The 24,057-nt window shown below is 39.7% G+C and overlaps 1 protein-coding gene across 1 annotated transcript; it reads left to right on the forward strand.

The window, feature by feature from the left end:
- Nucleotides 1-21,341: 21,341 nt before the first annotated feature.
- LOC149246895 (uncharacterized) lies at nt 21,342-21,971 on the forward strand. The gene has a single exon (XM_089442796.1). The coding sequence runs from the start codon at nt 21,342-21,344 to the stop codon at nt 21,969-21,971; it is 630 nt and encodes a 209-aa protein (XP_089298922.1).
- The last annotated feature ends 2,086 nt before the right edge of the window (nt 21,972-24,057 follow it).

Below are 24,057 nucleotides of genomic sequence, written 5' to 3' on the forward strand. Positions count from 1 at the left end.
CCGTAACCGTCAGTGGAGTCTGTGTGCATGTGACCACATGGACCGAGTGACGGATAAGGTTGGCAGTTGCGGGTTTGTTAGCGTAACTGTTAGTGGAGACGACGACATGTGACCAAGCTACGGGACTGCTGGTGGGTAACCACTGTGGTATACCACAAAATTGAAACTGTTAACATTCAAATAACATTTTCATCCGTTAGTTGTTAAGAACTAATGCATAGCTGAGACGGTTAATACCTTGTGATTGCCCATGGGAGGTCACAGGTTCGACCTCGCTCGACCTCATAAAATTTTTTGACATGCCAATTCAGGGCCACATGGTGGCCTCCAGGATTGCCAAGTGTCGACCTTTGATTGGTCCAACCAAACAAAATATTCCAGTGAATATTCTAGAGATTATTCTAGGGAATATTCCTCGATATATATATATATATATATATATATATATATATATATATATATAGTTTTTTCCAAAATTCAACAATTTGCAGTTTACTAGGTATTTGTAAAATGTGATAACTCCTCCACACGGTGTCAATTTTTCGAACCGTTCATGGCACCGGAATCAGGACGACGAGATCTATCCGGTAATTTCGGTTTCAACCAATTCTAAGCAGTTCCAATTTTGATCATTTTCTTTGCATAGAACATAATCACCTGATCACACCTCCCAAATGGGAAGCTTTTGGACCCCAAAAGCCTTTAATTACCTATTAATAAGGTGAGGGTACATCTCCCTCACCTTTTACACCTCCATCCACTTTGCCTTACTCGGTTTGCTACCTTTAAGACCAACCCGAACATAATCAACATTCCCCTCCTTGAAGTGTGTGTCCTTCTGTCAAGGATAGCATCCCCTTTCAACTCATCCAAAAATTCTGGCAAGAAATCATCTATGGATGGCAGTTGAATGTCACTTTCATGATCAACAATTAAAGGAGGTTCATATAAACGTAAATTTTCCACATTCACAATGGAATACATTTGCATATATGAAGGAAAATCTAGTTGAAAAGCATTATTTCCAACTTGTTTAAGGATCTTGAATGGACCATAATGAATAGGCTTCAGCTTTTTACCTTATCCTTGCATTCTTTCCTTACTAATATGCAGCCATACCTCATCTCCTTCTTGAAACTTATGATCAACTCTATGTTTATCATGTCTCTCCTTGTACTTGCCTTGAAAATTTTCAAACTGTGCTTGAACTTGTCGATGTATGAGCTGAATTCTTTCAAATAAAATGCAAGCTTTGTCAATGTCACTATGCCCAGCAATGGCAACTTCCTTCTCAGGAATGAAATCTAAAGGTGACTTAGGCAAATACCCAAAACAAGAATCAAAAGGTGAAGTATTTGTAGAAGAGTGCTTGGACCGGTTGTAAGCATGATGAATGTAATACAAGTGCTCATCCCAAAGCTTGGGATGATTGCTGCAATAATCTCTCAAAAGATGTACAATGGTTCTGTTCACTACCTCTGTTTGGCCATCTGTTTGCGGATGGAAAGCAATACTCTTCTTCAACTTGGTGTCCATCATCTTCCATAGATTGGACCAAAAATTCCCAACAAATTTGGAATCCCTGTCACTAACAATAGAAGTAAGCAAACCATAATGAACCCATACATGTTGAAAATATAAATAAGCAGTTTGTTCAGCAGTTATAGTTTTCTTACATGGCATAAGAATACACATCTTGTTGAATCTATCAACTACTACATAAAGATAATCATGCTGCTTTCTAGATAATGGTAGACCTCCCACAAAATCCATAGAAACACTTTCCCATGATCTAGAAGGTACTGGCAATGGCGTATATAATCCAAGATTCCTACTGCTAGGCTTGCTTGTAGCACATAATGAACAACCTCTAATGAAATGTGAAACACTATCTACCATGCGAGGCCAATAACAATACCTCTGTAAATGTGCCACCGTTTTGCTTACCCTGAAATGTCTATCAATAAGAGAAGAATGAGCTTCTCTCATGATACTTAGTCTCTCTCCCTGTGGTATACATAACTTGCCCTTATGAAACAACAAATTATTATGCAAATGATAATCATTCTCCTCAACATGATTCCCTTTACTCAAGTTAGCATACACATCCTTAAAATCAACATCTGATGCATACTGTTCTATGTAGCTCCCATGTACAATAGAATCATTCTTAAGTAAAGTAGTAGCACTAATAATATGCCTTGAAATCATATCAAAAAATTTATTGAAAATACCTTTCTTGTACCTTATTACCAAGTGAAATTGTTGTATGAAGCCCATCCATCTGAATTGTCGTGACTGTTGCAATTTACTTTGTGACTGCAAGTACTATAAAGGCTGATGGTCAGTATGAACAACTGTTTCTTTGCCCATCAAATAGTGTTTCCACTTTTTGATGTTTTGTACCAATGCATACAATTCCTTATCATATGTAGGATAATTCACAACAGCACCATTAAATGTCTCAGAATGAAATGTGATAGGCTTACCATGCTGTAAGAGAACTACACCGATGGTGTAATCACTAGCATCGATCTGAATCTCGAATGGCTGTCTCAAGTCCGGTAATGCAAGAACTGGAGCTGAACTTATATTTTCTTTCAAAGACTCAAAAGCTTTCTATTGCTTGCCTCGCCATTGGAAAGCACGCTTCACACTTGTCACTGCATGCATAGGAGCTGCTATGGCAGAGAAGTTAGAAATAAACTTCCTCCAATATTGAGCTGCACCCAAAAAACTTCTTACCTCTGTAATCGATTTGGGAGTAGGCCAATTCATAATAGCTTCTACCTTAGAAAGATCAATTATCAAAGCACCTCCTCCTATTATGTGTCCCAAATAAACCAAAGAAGTCTTTCCAAATTCACACTTTGACATTTTAAGAAATAACTGATTTTTCTTCAAAATATCCAGTACTTTCTTAACATGCATGACATGCTCTTCTCTAGTCTTGCTGAAAATTAAGACGTCATCTAAGTAGACAATAACGAAATCATCAAGAAAAGGACGTAAGACATCATCCATTACTTGCATGAAAGTTGCAGGTGCATTGCATAAACCAAACGACATAACAAGCCACTCAAAGAGTCCTTGTTTGGTTTTAGAAGTTGTCTTCCAAATGTCACTTTCTTCAATTCTAACCTGATGATAACCACTACGTAAGTCTAACTTAGTGAAATATTTAGCATCTTTCAACTGATCTAACAAATCAGCTATTCTTGGAAGTGGGTAACGATTCTTTACTGTTATTTTGTTCAATGCCCTGAAGTCCACACACATGCGTCAAGTTCCATCTTTCTTTGGAATCAACACTATAGGTGACCCACATGGTGAAGTGCCTAGTCTTATAAAACCTTTGTCCAACAAGTATTTAGTTTTCTTCTTTATTTTAGTATTCTCCATGATAGACATGTGGTACATGCCTATGTTAGGAAGAGGACAATCTGGATGTAAATGGATTTCATGCTGAATCTCCCTTTTAGGAGGCAAACCTGTTGGTTCCTGAAACATCTCATGATTTGCATCAACTACATCATATAAATTTGACTTAAGCTTGGAATCGCAGTTTTCAAATGACTCATGATTCACATCAACCTTAGGCTTGATCATAAGAAGTACACAACTCTTACTTGAACTAACTAGCCTTTTTACCTGTCCCACATTTACCATCGCTATATTTGCCTTCTTGCGATGTGCTTTGACAATGTACTCCTTGCCATCTTTGAAAATATGATATTTATTTTCATGGCGATGGAAGATTGCTTTCCTGTCAAATAAGTAAGGACTTCCCAAAACAACTCCTGATATATCAAGTGGTACTACATCAAGTTCAACTGTGTCGATAAAGTGTGCAGTAATTTCAAAGCGCAATATGCACTTTCTTGAGACTTGTAAGTTTGCATCCTTGCATATCCACCCAAGTGGATAAGGCTTTGGATGTGGAATGGTCTCAAGTTTAAGCTGTTTGACCAAATCTTCTGATATGAGATTTGCTTGTGACCCACTATCAAACCGTGTGTCAATTTTTTTATGTTTTAAGACTACCCTCACATGGAACAATTCAATTCATTCTTCCTCATTTGGAGCTTGTACATGACAGTTTGAAGTACTAGTGCTTAGCTTAGTTTCGGTTTCTTTTCCCTTCATACTATTTAAACCCATGGCTGTAATTTTGGTTTTGTCACTTGAATCATCACCTAAATCTTGTGGTGTAATTGTAGTAGCTGCAATTTTCTTCTTTCCTTTGTTTTTGTTAAAATGATTTCTTTTTTCAGGAAAAAGTTTCCAACAATTTTTCTCTTCATGGCCTTCTCTTGAATAGTGTTTACATATCACTTTCTCACCCTCCTTTTTGACAGATGCATTCTTTTTGCCTTTTCCCTTAAAGGTTTTCTCTTTGTTTTTCCCCTTAAAAGGCTTGTTTCTACCCTCATCAAAAGTGTTTTTCCCTCGAGCTTCTAAATGCGTAGCTTGTATACAAACTTCGTCTAGACTAGTAGGATTGAATATAAGGATAATATGTTTAAGGTAGCTGTGCAAACCACCTATATATTTTAGCAAAGTGTCTTTACTTTGTAAGTCTACCCCTAATAAGAGTGCTCTTCTCCTAAACTCTTGGGTGTAGTCTTGAACATTTTGTCCCTTTAGTTGTCTAAAGTTTTTCCAATTCATTATAGCCTTTTGTAAATGAGCAAGAGGATAAAATTGCTTCTTAATTGTGAAAATAAATTCAGCGCATGTTAAAGTAATCTTACCATATTTCTTAATTTCATCCTTGGTCTTGGTTTCCCACCATACCAATGCTGCTCCATCCATTCTTAAAGAGGCTAATTGAATCTTGGTGTCGTCATCCTGTAAGTTCTGTATCCTTAAATAAACTTCCAACTGTCTTATCCAGTTGTCAAGTTTCTCTGCATTGACTTCACCATTAAACATGGGTAATTCAAATTTAACATCTAGCTTTAAAAATGGACTTTTTCCACAAGATTTAAGCTTATGAGATTGGTTTACCAAGGTAGAGAATGGCGATGTAGAGGAAGAGGATGGTGATGGAGATGGTGGATCACCATTTCCTCCATGTCCTTTCTTTGAATTATCATAACCTTTCTTTCCTCTTGAAGAGCCCTCTCCTTCTTTCTGATGTTTAGACCCTTCTCCAACCAACCTATCATTCCTTTCCTGGTATAATATTCTTACCATCTCAGTCATGTCCAAAAAAGCTTTTCTAAATACTCGTTCTTCTTCTTTTGGATCCATGTCTTAACGAACTTCTCCTTCCCTTTCAGACATACTTGAAGCTTCTTCTAAGGCTATTGAGGGTGAATTAGAAGGTGGAGATAATGGCACCCTGGCCCTCCTTGGTTGAGGATTATCTTGTGCTCTAACCAATTGCCCTTTCCCTCTTTGAAGTTTAAGCCTAGTAAGCATTTAAACTTGCAAAACAGTAAAAAATATCTTTGCACAAAACTAATACTCAAAACTTGAGCTCTGATCCCAACTGATTTGAAAATGAAACTGCTTGTATTTGCTATTTAAGGTATTCATTTCCATAAAATTGTATGTGCAAATTGTTGTACATGTCTTACAATTGAAACAAAGTGTTTTTGGTAAATTTCTGAGTCTTATGTGTGAAGGAGTGTTATTTTCTTTTACTGTTTAGCATATTAATTCTGAAAAGCATAGCAAGATAAAATCACATAATATAACACAGCAACTAATGAGGCAGTTCACCCCTCCTGGGCTACTTCTGCTAGGTCCAAGACCACCAAATGGGCATGTCCTTGCTATTATTAGATGCTTAAATTGGTTATACAGTGATAAGAAAGACTAAACAAGAAAAATAAGCCGTGGAAATGAGTTTAGAACATAGAAAACAATAAATATTGGCTTTTGTTTCACCTCCAATGGTTAACCATAGCCCAATACAGCTCCAACACTCTCGAGGCCCTGATGGCTCTCTAAACTTCTCTATTGAAAAAGTACATGAAGATCAGCTCTGTTGACTCTGTAACCTATACCATTGGCTATAGAATTCTCAGAATACTCAAAATAAAAATAAAAAAATTTGCTCCAAAAGGTTCTGTCTACTGAAAGTTATGACCAACTGAATTTTTGTCTAAGTTGGCCTAAGGAAACTCCACCAAAAGTGGATTAACTGGAGTTAACTGGCTGTTAAAATTGGAAAAAGCGCCGAATTTGGTAGTCCGCTAGCTTTGACCACCAGGTTGACTGTAACCGTCGGCGGAGTCTGTGCGCATGTGACCACGTGGACTGGGCGGCGGATAAGGTTGGCGGTTGCAGGTTTGTTAGCGTAAATATTGGCGGAGACAGTGACATGTGACCAGGGTGTGGGACCACTGGCAGGTAATCACTGCGGTCTACCCCAAAACTGAAACTGTTAACATTCAAATAAAATTTTCACCCATTAGTTGTTAAGAACTAACGCATAGCCGAGATGGTTAAGACCTTGCGCTTGCCCGCAGGAGGTCACGGGTTCAATCTCGCTCGACCTCATAAAAAATTTTGACATGCCAATTCAGGGCCATGTGGTGGTCTCCGTGCTTGCCACATGTCGGCCCTTGATTGGTCCAACCAAATGGAATATTGTAGGGAATATTCTGGAGATTATTCCAGGGAATATTCCAAGGAATTATTCCTTCGAATATTTTTTTTTTAATTTTCCAAAATTCAACAATTTACAGTGTATTGGACATTTTTAAAATGCGATAACTCCTCCATACGGTGTTAGTTTTTCGAACTATTTGCGGTGCCAAAATCAGGATGACGAGGTCTATTCGGTCATTCTGTTTCAACCAATTTTGAAAAGTTCCAATTTTGAGAATTTTCTTCACATAGAATATGATCACTTGATCAGTAGCCCAAATTAGGTGAACCACGTATATCTTTGTCTCTCTTGTTTTATGCGTTTTCTGTGTTTATATTTCTGCAATATTTTTATGTGTTCCATTGCTCTGTAATATGTATTTTTCTAACATATTTTCCATTTTCACCTTTTTAGAGACTTTCTATATATATGTTTGAGCTTTGTTGATGGTCAGGAGGTTCTTACTTAGATCATTGTATAGAATTTCCCCAACTTGCTTGTGTAAGTTAACTTTGTCTACCAAAGGGACACTGATTAAGTCTAGGGAGACATCCAAATTCTAGAATTGAGGCCCTATGGGCAGGGACTGTAGTGTGGAGAGGTGTTAACTTAGAAGACATTTCCCTATGCATTATCTCCTTGACCTTCTTATTGTTAATGTGAATAGCCTTTCCTAGAGGCCATCATGAACCTGCAACATCAACACTGCCTTCAAGATCTGGGACAACTACTTCGGTTGAGGATGTAGGGAGGCTACTGGTGGAATCTCCAAATTAATCTAGAATTCTGGGAAGTCAGACACTAGTTCCTCCAGCTATATACCCACTTCTTTTTCTTCCTTTCCCCGTTCCTATTCCTGTTCATGTTTTTGTTCCCATTCCTGTTCCTGTCCTCGACCTTGAATTCTTTCCTTTTTATTGACATGTTCTTCCTCCCTGTTATTCTCCCCTACTAAGTCAATGGTTCTCTTTGATTCTTTTCCCGTGCTCACTGGGGATTCAGTTTCCATCTATGTATTAAGAGGCCAGGAATCAAAGTTAGCTTTCCATTCAATTTCAGGCTTGGGATCATGCACGTAAGTTGAAGCTTTAATCTTTTCTCTTCTTCAAGCAAGGATGCCTTGGGGGTCGTAATTCCAAGTGTCTCCCATTTCAAACTCCATGGATTCAAGTAGGGCCTCAACTACTTTGAAGGCCTGCCTTATGTTTACCACAAAAGGGCCTACAGGCTGTCCCATTTTAAAAATGTAGCCTTTCTTTGTTGGTACAAAGTGGAGCAGGTCTACACTGAGGACCTATCGAATGAACTCAAGGGCAAAGATCCTCATAGGCATGAACATTGGCATGCAATATGGACAAAGTTCACAACTGTAAACCTGAATCTCTGTGTAATCCTCATAGAGGTACCAGTCTCCTACGACAACTTCCTTGCTGAGTTGGAGGAACTCTTTTTGCTGTGGGAAGATTCTGGGAGGTGGAGTCCCATGGATGATTCGGTATGCAATGGCCATGAAGGTGGACATGAATTGAGAGTACCCACCCAAACCAAGTACTTTTTCTCATTGAGATATTCTAGTCAAAGACAAAATTTTGCTGCTTGTTGGGAGCAAACACTTGAAGGTCCAGACATTGAAACTCTTTGACATGGGTATATAGGAACAAGTAGAATAGTAAGGAGTAGTAGCAAAAATAAGAAGAGGTAGGGAAATAGTGGAGCTGAAAGAAAATGGCAGTTGATAGGTAGACTGGGATATTGAGTAAGCAATTAGGCTGCTGCATTTTATGTAGGCACCCCAAGGTGGCTTTATTTACTCTCTAAGAGGTATCTTCACCCATTAAATAAGAAATTGTAGCCAAGATGGGTCGAACTGATGTCTGAAAGAGAGTCATTGGGAACCACTTTTCTATGGGAAGGGTTTTGACTTCAGGAGCGAGGATTTGGTCCAGGAAGGACTGTTGTTCCTCAAGGGGGAGGGTAACAAAATGATGGACTAGGGTAGCATCGGTGAATGTATGCATGGTGGAGGAAACAGGGAAGATTAAATCTCTTTGGATTAAAAGGGGTGTTATCTCCAGGATTTTGGCTCTTGAGGTAGAAACAAAATAATTCAGGTTCTTTTGGTATGCATCAACGAGCCAGGATATAAACTTAGGGAAGAGGTGAATCATGGGTGTAATTTGGAAATATAGGTCAGAGTCAACAACCCTAAAATGATCCTCCTTCCTCACATGGTTGGAAAATACTTCATAGCAGAGGTCGGCGAGCGAGAATGGGTAGGGAGGGTCTACAATTTGACACTCAATTTCCATTAAGGGCCCAACACCAGTGGACTATACTTTGCGGGTGTTAGGGGTTGTAGGTGCTGAATACTTCATTTTATTGATTGAAACAAAAATAGAAAACATTGGAGGTCGGGGTGTTGGTTTACCTAGAGCCCACAAGAGTGTCTGAAAGTGACTTTGGAGGTGGTCCTTTGCTTTTGGAAGTACGCGGACTGGTAAATCCTGCATAGATGACCAGACGAGAGATATTTTTACTAAGCTCAAATAACAACTGTCGGGGAGGTCAATTTAGGGCGACAAGGGTTTATATAACAAAAGGGTGCAACTATACAAGTGGCAGATTTGGGAATGGGTGTAGGATGACATAGGGTGGTTTAGGATTGGTCTTTAGTAATGGGCACGAGCTTTGGAGGGGTGGACAGACCAGAGTTTTACCTTTACCTTATACCATTTTACCTTTTCCCTTTGCCTTTTTCCTTCGTTCTTGATGAGCTAGTGAGAGGAATCAACCTAATGGGTGGTTCCCACCATGTTACGATAGGCTGTACTAAGGTCAAAATGAGTCCCTCACCAGGCACTGGAATTGATCCTAAACATTAGATCTATGCTGAACTTTAAACTCCCGGGTTCGCTTTGTCGTTATCTTGCGTGCATGTTCACCGTCGGAGTTGATACAAATGAGCAGAGGGCACAGATGAAGGGTGATCCTATTTGGAGAAGTGCACCTTTTATCTGAGGGCTGATTAAAATATATCATTGGACCTTTGAGTTATCAGAGTTGAGATTAAGTCTGAAACCTTTTCCACAATACATTCATCGCCATGAGTTAGATGCTTAAGAGGGATGGTTCCCTTCATTGATTTTACACATTTGACACCATTACAGTCCTTAGGAAAGCTATAGTAGAGCTAGGGATAACATTGGCTCCAACTGGGGACGATGTATTGTCATCAATGCATTGAGAACCTGCAACTTGATAATTTCTCATTGGGCATGGAGTTCTTATAACAACAAAAAATTATAAAATCGAATATTGAGAGCTTCAAACATCATAGAATATTTACATATACACACCGGTATTTACAATGAATGGGGGAGAAGTACCTTTAATGTTGGAAGTAGAGTTTGAGGAACTGACCATTTACTGGTAGTTCTAATGATTCTCCTTCCAAATTCTCCAACAGAAAAGTGTTATTTCCTTTTTCTTCTGAGATTTTGAAGGGGCCGAACCATAGTGGGTCAAATTTCTCGTGCTTGCCCTTATCCTCCCTTCTAACATCCCACCTTAAGACTAAGTCGCCTGGCTGTAGTGGTCTATCCTTTGCCCTTTTGTCAAACAGAGACTTCATTTTCAGTTGATAGTTAACCAATCTTTCACTGACCTGTTCCCTACTTTCATGGAGTTCAACCAACTGATTTATTCTTCGAGTTACAACATTCAGTTCCTCTTTTGCATCCTGCAACAACTTTTTAACTAACATTGCTAATTGTATTGGGAATATTACTGCTTTTCCATAAACTAACTCGAAAGGTGACTTTCCTGTGGATCATTTAGGAGTCACCCTATTAGCCCATAGAGCAAATTTTAGCTGGGAGTCCCAATTTCTTTGATTCTCTGCGATTGTTTTCTTCAAGACCCTTACCATCGTCTTGTTGGAGGACTCAACCAACCCGTTCCCTTAAGGGTAATAGGTAGTGGAATGCCCAACCATGATATTAAACTTTTGAAAAAAGCTAAGGAATTTGGTTGACTTGAAAACCTAAGCATTATCTGTTACAATTTTCATAGGGCAACCGAATCTTGACAAAATATTTTCCTCCAGAAACTTAATCACCACAGAATCAGTTGCATTTCAAGTTGGAATGGCCTCCACCCATTTCGTAAAGTAATCAGTGGCTGTGAGTATCCATTTATGATAGCCACTGGAAGGAGGATGTATCTCTCCTATGAAATCCAGCCCCCACTGCCTAAAAGGCTCTTCGACACACACAAGGATCAAGGGGAGAGGTGCTAGTTTTTGCTTCTCGACAAAGACTAGGAATTTATCGCAAGCAAGCACCTGAGGGTGGAACTCCCAAAAGAGTGTGGGCCAATAAAAACTGACTTTCAGTATCTTGTGAGTTGTGGTTTTCCAGCTATAATTCCCACCACAAATACCACCATGAAATTCTACAATCATCTTGTGAGTTTCATTCTCGACCAAGTATAACAGTAGAATCCCAGTGGGGTCTTTCCAATCGACATAACCAATAGATATTACAAATTTTTGAGCCTGTAGTCTTAATGTACATGGGCTTATCCATTTTTAGTGGGCACCTTAGGAAAAATAGATAAAGAACAATATTCTTATATCGAGCTGATGTTTCAAATTTGATATGAATCTTCTAGACCGAAGTTTTAATGTCTGCCTACTGTACTCTTTTGGAAGCTAATCCCCAGGGCTTGGAAATTTGATTCTGATAAGATTTTGGCTAATCCTCTCCCTTTGATAATATTAGTAGGCTTGATATCTAAGTCATGTTTCTCAATCTTGGCGATCCACCTTCCTCTTTTTCCTTTGCTATCTCCTTGCACCAAAATGTCTTTGACTGCTGCTTTTGGGAGATATGATATAATGTCTGGCTGAAATCCATAGAGCGTAGGCCTGTTTCTCCAAAATGTTGTACTTCAGATCATATTCTCTCAATACTTGACTAAAAAAATCAATCGATTGTTCATAACCTTCCATATTCTTTTGTAACAACACAATAATGATAGTATGGGGGGAAGAAAAAAAAGGATGTAAAAAGGTGTTGAATAATCAAGGTTGACTAGCATTTGTGCTTCAACAAATGATGCTTTAATTCTAGCAAAGGATTCCTGAGAAACTGGGCTCCATTTTACCTCGTTCTCCTTTTTCAGCATGTTTGTGATACCTTTCACTATTTCATCGTAGTTAGGTATGAATCTTCTCAGAAAATTGATCCTTCCCAAAACACTTGAATCTCTTTCTTGTTCCTAGGCAAGGGAATGTGACTAATAGCCTCCACTCGCTTAGGATCAATTTTTACTCCTTCTTGTGCCACTATATGTCCCAACAATTTTCCTTCACTTAGAGCAAACTGAGACTTCTTTGGATTCAGAGATAATCCATATCTCCTGCATTTTTTGAAGGTGAGTTTCAAGTGAAAGATATGTTCTTCATCAGTCTTGGAGAAGACTGTGATGTCATCTAAGTATACCACTACAAACTTGTCTTGTTCCCCCAAAAATGATATATCCATATCCCTTTGAAATGTTTCTCCTATGTTTATAAGACCAAATGACACACAAGCATACATGAAAGTCCCCCAAGGGGTGGTGAATGTCGTTTTCTTTTGGTCATCTGGGTGTACTGCCACCTGATTGTATCCTGAGAAACCATCCATCATGGACATCCTGGTCAAGCCAACCACTTTCTGTAATATGTAGTCCATCTTGGGTAGTGGGTAGTTGTCTTTTAATGAGGCTCTGTTAAGGTTCCGAAAATCCACACACAAACTTATTTGTCTATTATTTTTTCAGAATGGAACTAAGTTTGCTACCTACTAAGGATACCTTAGTGGCACTATGATTTTAGCGTGAATAATCTTCCTTCTTTCTCAATAGATGGGAGAAGGAGAGGATTGATATGTCAGAGCTTTTGTTTACAAGGTTTCATCCCACTTTTTAGAGGAATATTATGCTCAATAATGTTAGTATCAAATGTCTTCAAATCATCATAGGACCAAGAAAAAACATCTTTATAAACTTTAAAGAGATTTAAATACCTTTGTTTATATTGCGATGGGATATATTTTGACAATTTGACCATTTGGGGTTCATCGTTTGAGCCAATATTGCAGTCTCCCACTTGTTCATCCACTCCTTGTTCCATAGATTTTGTGGCTACATCATTCTTATTGAATAGTCCCTCCAGTGGGACTAAGCCACGAGGAATAATATTCCCCTTTAGTTGCAGGACTCTGTGTCCAACAATTGTCTCTTCCCATGCAGTTGTCTTTTCTTCTGTCATTTTCTCCTCTTCTTGGTCGATAGATGAATTTGAAAATTATCCAACGACTTCTATAAAGTGTTTGATCTGCTCGTCATCCTCAAATACCTGCCAGTGATTTACATTATCAAGTATAGAGGGTCTGTATCTGACTTCAACCTCATACCTAAGAAGTGGGTTTTGAGGAGGCTTAAAGTTGCTTGCAGCTACAACAAGGGAATCAACCATTTTGTTCCCTTCCTTGGGAAGGAATTGAACATTGAATGCCAAGAATAAGTTGTCCATCAAGTCCCACACCTCATTTCTGTAGGCTCTCAATTTGGGATGTTTAGTTTGACACTGATTTTTTATTTGCTTTACCACTAGCTCGAAGTCTCCATATACTGTCAGGAAATCAATATTCATATTCCTTGTTGTTTGCAGCCCAAGGAGTAATGCCTCATATTCTACCACGTTATTTGTTGCTTCAAACTCCAGTTTAAATGAAAGTGGGATCAAGCTACCCTTAGGGGATACTAACAACACCCCTGCTCCATTACCTTCTATGGAATTAGACCCATCAAAGTATAATTTCCATAATTTGCCTTTGGCTTTGTGTTGATCATCTAATTGGACTGCTAGGTGTACCTGTGTTTCTTCTGAAATGATATCATCTTCCTCTAGCAGTAGACAAGAAAGATCACTCTCTTTCCCATACACAGGAGAATTCTTCAAGCCCTCAGCTTTAGTAACTGTTTTTACAAACCTTGACTCTCTATACAATCTTCTTTCTTCCCCCCCAAAGGTAGGGATGGTGGCATAAGTCAGATCTAACTTGATGGAACCTCCGATTTTAGAACCCTAGGACCTAGATAAAAGCATGCCAAATCATGCAGGGATATCTACTACCACTATATCCATCACTACGCTCTTAACAAGGATCTGAGCCAAGTTCACTACTAGGTCCTTTATCATTCCCAAGAATTTTACTCTCTTAGAATCAAAGGAGTAAAGGTCCTTATAAGGTCTAGTTATCTACAAACCAAGTTGCTCCATTACAATTAATGGCATGAGATTATGTGAGGCTCCTAAATCCAACATACAATTGTGAAGCAAAAGGTCATGTATTACGAGGGTCACATAGAAGGGTGCAATAGAGGGATCTTGCTCTTTGACATGAGGTCCAAAAACAACCATAGGTCTTTCTTCTTGAAGATTTAAACAATCATGGGATGGTGTTGAGGTGGATGGAAGCATAAACTGGGAGACTTGGGCTTTATAAGTGGGTTGTTTCAGGAGTTCAGTTAAAGGAACAAGGATTTTGACCTTTTCGAGTTCTTTTTGGAGATTGAAAACAGTTTGGCCTTTCTCCATGCTGCCAGATTCTACTAGTTCTCTTTCTTTTTCACAGGTCTGTTTTGAAGGGATGGGTGGCTTCTCCTCTTTTTTTAAAGAGTCCTTCATTTTTGACACATTTGGATCTAAGGGTCCTTTTCCCTTATCAGAAGGTTTAGGGGTATCTTGGGGAGAAACACCTTCTTGTTGGTCTTGTTCTCTTGACCTTTTCCTTGAGGACTAGAGATCATACTTCCTATGCAGCTGGGCTTGCATGAAATTTGTAAACTGTTTACAATAGTCACATTTTTCTCCCTCATTCACCGTTTCATCCATATCCTAACCTTCTTCATGATGAGTTCTGATTTCTTGCTCCTCTTCTGAGAAAGAAGAGTACAAGTTCCCCTGCATTTCATGAGTGTCTTATGACTGTTCATCTGGATCATCCTCTATGTACAATGAGGGGGGGATATGGTCAAGTTGTTCTTTCCTTTCCCTTTGTAGTATTTGTAATGGTTGTCTTTGATATTGGGGATTAAAGCCTTGATTTGGGCCTTGGGAATTCTGTTTGGGGAGGCTTTTGTTTTCTAGTTCAAGCTTAACCAGTTTATGTGATAATATTTTTATTAACTTATCCATTTCTTCTAACTTTTGTTCCTGTGATTCTTTCGCTTGAACAGAGGAGGACATTTCTTCTTTTCCCTTCTTCTTTTCCTAGGATCAATCTTGCCTCTCGACTTCCCCGCGGATGTAAATTTTGCCTCCACCTCGAGGGCATCAATTTGGAGCTGGTCCAATGTGCAAGACTTCCTCTCCCTTAGTGTAAAACCAAATTCAGATTCAAAAACCCCAAAAATTATTGGGGAGGTTTGATTTCAATGGGCAAGTTGTTGTATTGCTTGTTAAACCTCTTTATAAATTTTGAGATATCTTCATCTGATTTTTTCTTTATAGCATTAAACTATGTTAGGATATATTCGTGATCTCTCCCCCCCCCTCCCCCCCCACTTCTGTGTAAACTAGTTCTCAAGATCTTCCCAAGTAGTAATGGAAGCATTTGGTAAATATTTAAACCACTTTCTGGCTTCTCCATCGAGGGATTGAACGAAAAGCCTCAATACCACGTCTAAGTGCTCAACATTTATATTTTCTGCAAATGCACATAAAATCTCTATATGTCTTTGTGCGGAGGTCTCATCCTCTCCATTGAATCTGGGTAAAATTTTAAGGTAGTCTTGAGGCATGGAACTCAAAGGTTGAGGCAAGTCTAATGGAGCATACTTGTTCAATAGGAAGCCTGGGACTGCCATCTGTACTAATGGAGGTGGTGCTAAATTTATCAGGGGTCTCTGCATTACGACAACAACTAACAGAGTAGATGGGCTGAGAATTGTGGAATTTCTTATGTGATGAGTATGACTGTCAGTGAGGATGGATTTTCCCTTTCCGATCTTAGGGGGAGGAGGAAATGAGAAGGAAGGAGTATTAACTGAAACTTCTTCTTCCTTGACCTCTGATGGAAGGATATTGTGTATTAGATCATTTTCGGAAGGGTAGGTTAAGACTCTAGGAGTAAAGTATGAGCAATGAATAATGGTGTGCTGAGAGTTGGATGAGGAGGCTTCAAGAAATGAGGAGACAATGGCATCAGTAGCTGGGGTTTTCTCCTTCCAAAATCTCCTGAAAATTAACTTCTCTGGATCAGATACAGATGGATTTTTCTGTTGAGATGTATCTGAATGAGTGTGGGGTCTCCTAAAAGGTAGGATGATATTCTTGATATTTAGATAGTGGAGTCGCCAAGGTGATGAATCTGTAATCCAGATGTCTTTTCTCACCTTAAAAAAGAGAGTCTGAATGTCATATCCTAGGGGAAATTTTCTCCTAATACGTTCCCCGACAACAACGCCAAAAGATGTTGTCCATTCTAGAGACAATCTTTGGATTGCGAAGAGACCAATGCCTAGTTAATATGAATCTGGTGCATCTCCGATGATTCTTCAAAGGATTTGAGACACCACTTATAATAGTTATTACAAATAGAACTTAGTTGGTTTAAAGAACTCAGGAAAGACACAGTCCATGAGTTATTTATATATATATGAGGTGCACAATGATATAAAGTATCAATCAACGGAGGCCAAAATCGCCCAAGGAGTTACAAATCATTTACTTTAATGTGAATGTGGTAGCAGAAGAAATAATGGAAGAAATGTGTCATATAGAGATCGAAATATCGAGTATTCTACACTTATTTGGATTAAAAAAGAAATGACAACTATGTAATAGTAATGGATGCAAAGACTCATGGAGTGCATTTAAAGATCTAGCTTCCAAAAACTCATACACACATTTTTCATTAACATCTTAACTCAAATGAATCTGTATAAAGAAGAAAACATGTCTAGTAGCTACATAACACGAAATATAAGAAGAACATGAACATTTATTAAATTACAAAAGAGAGGAGACATACTGTAATCCCAGAACGAAGGAATTGACATTGATATGCATTAATATTCTAAGTTACACATACATGAAAGAATGAGAACATTCTCAAAATAACACAAAGTTTCTTTCCAAACTCATGAACCTGTTCTTCGTTCATAAACATCACATATATAGGCCTCTGTAGACAGAGATAGGCCGTTAGAGAGATATTATTTCTTGATTCAGTTCATTATGTCAAAAAATATCTCAAGACTTCAGCCTGTGTGCATGCACAATTGTTTCAACTAAAATGTACTCATTACAACTGATCAAAGTAAAAACAACAAGTAAAAATAACATAAGAGTAATCTAAAATTCCAAAGCTTGGCATGATCCAGAGAATTCTCAAGGGCAGTTGGATGACGAGGCTTGGTGAGGTGCATGTGGAGTCCAAGGACAAACCATTTGCACAATCATTGGATTAGAAAACAGTTCACATATTTCACACAAGGCTTGAGGAGGTAAAGGAGCAGCACTAAACTTCCTGTAGTTAATCTTCAGCTCAATCAAGCCCGAATAGTCGAGTCTACAATGAAAGAGACTTCTAACCATCCCAAGTAACTAAAATTCTTTTTTTAAGAAGTTCACTATAGTTGTCCCTTTCAGAGTAGTTGTTTTCTCATGGGAGGACCCTGCCTTACTCTTTGCTTCAATCATTTTCTGATTAAAATCCTCCTATGGTAGTATTTCTCTGCGAGACTCCCAAATATTAGACAACCTAGCATGTATGAGTCTATCAAATTCTTCATTGAAAATAACCACATCCTTCTGTAACTCGATGAGTCTCTGCTCTGCTTTTACTCGAGCATCTTCCTTTGAAATCACCTAAAAATATCCACAACTGCGTTGGTCTTGTCTGCTATATCCATTGGCCTCAACTCCTCTATTGGCTTCTCACTTAGGAAATGAATAAATTTCAGTGCAAACTGGGAGTTCCTTATACTCCTCTCTTTAGCATTTATGATTGATGGTTCACTTTTTGCATAGATAAAATTTTTCTCATGTATCAGAGTTATATGCTCCCAACTGATATTCATCTCTTGGATGATATCATCCCATACCAACTGTCTCGCTTCAAGGAGAGACATATTTCCTTTGAGTTTAGCCTTCAAGTCCTTTAATTTCTCTATGGAGACCTATAAATCCTTAGTGAAATTTTAATATTTTATAATCGAGGCTTGCAACTTATTTTCCTTCTGAGCTAACTACAATTTAGTAGCATCCAAATCCCTCTAGATCTTCTTCATTTCAGCTTAGGAAAGATGAAGCTTAGTTAGTGCCTGGGTGAGGCAATCAGTGGGATTCTAAGGATCTTCAGGCACTACTATTGTACAAACATGGGAGGAAATCTTATTTTTCATTTCATTCACTATCTGTTCCAAGGCCAATACCTTATCCTTATTGTCAGCCAACTCCCTCATTAGTGCCTCCTTCTCCATCTCGATCTGGGCCAATTCCTCTGTCTGTTCACCGCCAGACATCTTTAGCTTTCATCTCAGCTCCTAATTTTCCTGCTGAGTTGATTTTAAAACAACTGCCACTGCTGACTTGTCCTCTGGATCTATTCCCAGCTTAATGATCAACTCTTTATAAGACTCCTTCTGTAAGAATAGTTCTCTAGATTTGATCTTTTCCATTTTCACCTTATTAGAGATTTTCTCTATATATGTTTCAGCTTTGTTGATGGTCATGAGGTTCTTACCTAGATCATTGTATAGCATCTCCCCAACTTTCTTGTGTAAGTTAACTTTGTCTACCAAAGGGACACTGGTTAAGTCTAGGGAGACATCCAAATTCTTGAACTAAGGCCATATGGGCAGGGACTGTATTGATGGATGTTGCAGTCTTATCCTCATTTCTTCTTTTTCCAGGTCCATAGCGGCTAGCACTCTAGTGTGGCAAGGTGTTAACTTAGAATCCATTTCCCTATGCATTCTCTCCTTGACCTTCCTGTTGTTAACTTGAATAGCCTTTCCTAGAGGCCAACTTGACCCTGCAGCATCAGCACTGCCTTCGGGATCTGGGATAACTACTTTGGTTGAGGATGTAGGGGAGGCTACTCGTGGAATCTCCAGATTAATCTGGAAGCCTGGGTGGTCAGACACTAGTTTCTCTAGCTGTATACCCACTTCTTCTTCTTCCTATCCCTGTTCTTGTTCCTGTCCTGTACCTTGACTTCTTGCCTTTTTACTGACATGTTTTTCCTCCATGTCACTCTCCCCTATTGAGTCAATGGTTCTTTTTGATTCTTTGCTCGTGCTGACTAGGGATTCGGTTTCCATCTCTATATTAAGAGGCCAGGAATCAAAGTTAGCTTTCCATTCAATTTTGGGCTTGGGATCATGCACGTAAGTTGAAGCTTTAATATTTTCTCTTCCTTGGAAAAGGATTCCTTGGGGGTCATAATGCCAAGTGTCTCCCATTTTGAAGTCCATGGATTCAAGTAGGGCCTCAACTACTTTGAAGGCCTGCCTTGTGTTTACCACAAAAGGGCCTACACGTTGTCCCATTTTAAAAATGTATCCTTTCTTTGCTGGTACAAAGTGGAGCAGGTCTACACTAAGGACCTATCGAATGAACTCAAGGGTGAAGATCCTCATAGGCATGAACACTGGTAGGCGATATGGATGAAGTTCACAACCGTAAACCTGAATCTCTATGTAATCCTCATAGAGGTACCAGTCTCCTATGGCAACTTCCTTGTTGAGTTGGAGGAACTCTTTTTGCTATGGGAAGATTCTGGGAGGTGGAGTTCCATGGATGATTTAGTATGCAATGACCATGAAGGTGGACATGAATTGAGAGTACCTGCCCAAACTAGGTATTTTTCTCATTGAGATATTCTAGTCAAAGATGAAATTTTGCTACTTGTTGGGGAGAAAACACTTGAAGGTCCAGACATTGAAACTCTTCGACATTGGTATATAGGAACAAGTAGAATAGTAAGGAGTAGTAGTGAAAATAATAAGAGGCATGGAAATAGTGGAGCTGAAAGAAAATGGCAGCTGATAGGTAGATTGGGATATTGAGTAAGAAATCAGAATGCTACATTTTATGTAGGCACCCAAAGGAGACTTTATTTACTCTCTGGGAGGCATCTTCCCCCGTTAAACAAGAAATTACTGCCAAGATGGGTCGAACTGTTGTCTGAAAGAGAGTCATTGGGAACCATTTTTCTATGGGAAGGGTTTTGACTCGAGTGAGGATTTGGTTTAGGAAGAACTACTGTTGCTCAGGGTGGAGGGTAACCAAATTATGGACTAGGGTAGCATCGGTGAATGTATGGATGGTGGAGGAAATAATGAATATTAAAGCTCTTTGAATTAAAATGGGTGTTATCTCTAGGATTTTGGCTCCGGAGGTAGAAACAAAATAATTCAGGTTCTTTAGGTATGTGTCAGAGAGCTAGAATATAAACTCAAGGAAGAGGTGAATTAGGGGCATAATTTGGAAATACAGGTCAAAGTCAACAACCCTAAAATGAATGTCCTTCCTCACATGGTTGGAAAATACTTCATAGTGGAGGTTGGCGAGTGAGAATGGGCAAGTAGGGTCTACAAGTTGACATTCGGTGTCCATTAAGGGCCTGACACCAGTGGACTTGAATTTACAGGTGTTAGGGGTTGTAGGCTCCACGTGCTTAATTTTAATGAGTGAAACAAAAATAAAAAACACAGGAGGTCAGGTTACTTGGAGCTCGCAAGAGTGTCTGAAAGAGACTTTGGAGGTGGTGCTTTGCTTTTGGGAGTATGTGTAGAGGTAAATCTTGTGCAGATGACTAGACATGAGATATTTTTATTAATCTCAAATAGCAGCTGTTGGGGAGGTCAATTTAGGGTGACAGGGTTTTATATAACATAAGGGCACAGAATATAAGGAGAAAATATAATGAGGCATCGAAGGGTGGGGAATTCACCTTAAGGGATCCATGATGGCAACAAGGTTAGGGTTTCTCTGTAGAGACCATCTGCAACCCTCTATATCTGAGGTACGACATCACCTCCTCCCATAACAGGTCTGACGTCGTTCCCACCCATTTCTCCACTACCCTTAACTGGGAATGGGCTCACCATTGGCTCTTTTAGCTTCATGAGGTTAGTTTTCCTTCAACCTTCCCTCACTACACCGACTTACCTCCATTCTTGTTAGCATCAACCTGAAGGTAGCTGTCAGTGGGTGGTCTAAACAATTATGGACGATTTGGTTGATTATTTTGTGAATCCTTCGGAGGATGTGCCCATCTGGACAAACCCCAAGACCACAGCGGCAGGTTAATTTACCTTCATAAGCGATCTCTCTGATGAAGTTGAAGCTCTTCTGCCCATATTTCGCTCTCACATATCCTCTGTAACACTGCTTGAGGATGCTCCTACACACTTGGACCTCATCTCTCAGCCACTCTCTCCACGTACTCTGGATTTTGCGGATCCTTTGACTAACCTTAGCAAAAAAACCCTTGAAGCGGTTCCGATTATAAACCCTCCTTCGTCCGCCTCCAGTATACCCTTGGCCGACTTCCCTTTGGTCACTTCTGCATTGGAACCCATCTCATCTGCTCCCTTGACCTCTGAGGCTCCCCCTCTAGGAAATTTCATCGGAATTGGTCCCATCTTGGGTTTTTTTTCTTCCATCCCATTAATGGTTACTGCGGGACGTAGGGCATCCCTTTCATCATCGACTGCACATCCTGCCTCGGCACTAGGGATTTCTACTGTAAAATTCTTCGGGGTTCCTAAGAAGAAGTGGTTCTTGAAGCTCCAGAACTATGAGGTTTTCCTAAAAGTCACCGAGGACACACAATTGCTGGAATCCATGGATATCACAGAGAAAGTGCTTGTTGTTTGGGTTCGCGGTAGACATTACAGTGTGGAAAATCTCCAACAATGGACCTCGGAGGTCTGGGAAAATCACCTGAAAGATCCCCCAAAGGTCCAAACATTCATTAAAGGTTGGTTTTCCCTCTGGTTCAACTGTCTTTCACACACCAACTGGGTACTTTCTACAGTTTGGCACATTGATCAAGCACCGGTTTTTCTCAGAAGATGGACACCTATGTTTGACCTAGAACAGGAGAGGGTCGATGTTGGACCCATATGGATACGCCTTCTAGGGATACCTCTACATTTCTGGATTGAGGATGTGTTCAAGCGAATTGGAAATGCCATTGGAACCTACCTCACTTATGATAACTCTTTTCAAAGTACGGGGCACATGGCTTTTGCTAGAATTCTGGTTCACCTGGATCTCTCCAATGGCCTTCTGGAGTAAATTAACATACAGTGGAGGAATGCAGCAAGGAGGTAGATACAGGATTATGAGGGTGTCCCTTTTAGGTGCAGACAATGTCACAAGGTGGGTCACTTGTATAAATACTGTCCACTTAACGGCAAGGGCTTCAAAATGATCCTGATTCAGGAACCAGTGGCAGAGGAGTCCCCAATTCAGGAGGAGCAGCCTCAGAATACGGAGCTTGTAGAAGGGATGGCCGAGATGCAGATGGCCTTAACTGATAAGGCTATGGACCCTCCATCGATCACTTTGAAGAAGCGTGTTAGACCTCCCCATTGACCTCCACCCCGCCTCTAGCACAAACTCGGGTGACTTCTGGTGACTCACATTCTACGGGTAAGAGCTTCCCCTTCACTTCATCCTCTCCTTGCTACATATCTTTTCTTGATATCATAACTTCTGGTTTATTTTCCGGTATATCATTTGGTGTAGCTTTCGGTTTGGGTCCAACCTCTATTTCTGTTGCCTCTTCCCCGACATTCTGCCATGTTGTATCCAGACCCGTTTTTACCCCCACTCCTTCCTCCCCTTCGATTCCCCCTCTTCCTCCATCTTTCACTTTCATTCAGGATCCCCTTGTAACTGGTTATTTGAAACACTTAGAAACCAAGAGATAGGCCTTGGACCATGTCGGGTTTGATATCATCCCCTCCCCCCCTCCGCATAAGTTCCATAGGGGAAGACCCTCTAGGTTCACTATTGCTCAATTTGTGGCAGGAGATGAGATTGCTTTGGGAAAACAATCCACTATACCTGGGGTACTTAGAGCCAGAGAATCCCCCTCTGAGCTCCCTCCATGAAGATCATCTCCTTCAATTGTCGGGGGCTTGCTAGGCCTGACAAAAAATTAACAGTCTGTCAGTTAATTACAACCGACTCGCATGATATAATCTTTCTATAGGAGACTCTTGGACCTGCTACTGTCATTTCCCATACCCTACAAAATATGTTTCCTGGGTGGTTATTTTTTGGATTGGATGCACATGGTATATCTGGGGGCATTTCCTTGGGATACAACTCTCGTTCCATTAAGCTGCTCAATTGTTGGGGTGGGATTGGCCATATTGGTGCTGACATTCATTCAACGGACCTAGGAATGAATTTTAGGATTTTCAATATCTATGGACCTTATCAAAACAGACCTGAATTCTGGGAAAAGCTCTTGGATTCGGATCTGTTTTTGGCAGACCATCTGATTCTTGGAGGGGATCTCAATTTTTCCATCAGTCATGCTGAGTCTTGGGGACATAGAGCACAAATGGACTCTCTTTCTAATTATTTCTCATCCATATTGGAATCACACCAGTTGATTGATATCCCTTCAGCTAAATTACAAGCGACCTAGAGGAATAACAGGACAGGGGAACATGGTTTGGCTCGCAGACTTGATCGCTTCTTGTTCAAAGAGAAGGTACTTGATCTGGTTTTACACATCAGACAATGGGTTGGATCTGGGGGGATATTTGATCATCTTCCCATCTATATGGATATTGAAGGGGGTAGAAAAAAGCCCAAGAGACATTCTAAATTCTACTATGCCTGGCTCAGGGAAGACTCTTATATCAACATCGTCACAAAATACTGGAAAGAAAATCCTCCTGGGGCTGGGGGTAATACCACAAAAGGATTTATTCAAAATCTTACAGATTTGAAGAAAATTTCCAAACAATGGGCTCACAACAAAAGGACCTAGGATGAACACTCCCTGCGACATATAAAATCTGAGTTATCTGCCTTTGAAAATGATCAAGGAGGATTATTCACTTCAATTGAACACAAGGAGAAGATCACATCCATATATTCTGCTAAAGGGAAAATCCTTAAGGACCGTGAAGAAGTTTGGCGATTAAGAAGTAGGGAAATATGGATGAAGGATGGGGTTGCAAATACCAAATTATATCATAAGTTCACCAATGGAAGGAAGGCAATTAATACTATTTGGAAGCTTCAGAACGAATAGGGAGAGGTTGTTAACACATTTCAACAATTGGCTGAGCTAGCAACCTCTCATTTCAAATGAATCTATAGTGCCCCACGGGAAGCAAATCTAGCAGACATCATTAGA

This window comes from Pinus tabuliformis, chromosome 7 (assembly GCF_031772625.1).
Source record: "Pinus tabuliformis cultivar Carrire ecotype Pingquan chromosome 7, CPIR1, whole genome shotgun sequence".
NCBI classification, from domain to species: domain Eukaryota; kingdom Viridiplantae; phylum Streptophyta; class Pinopsida; order Pinales; family Pinaceae; genus Pinus; species Pinus tabuliformis.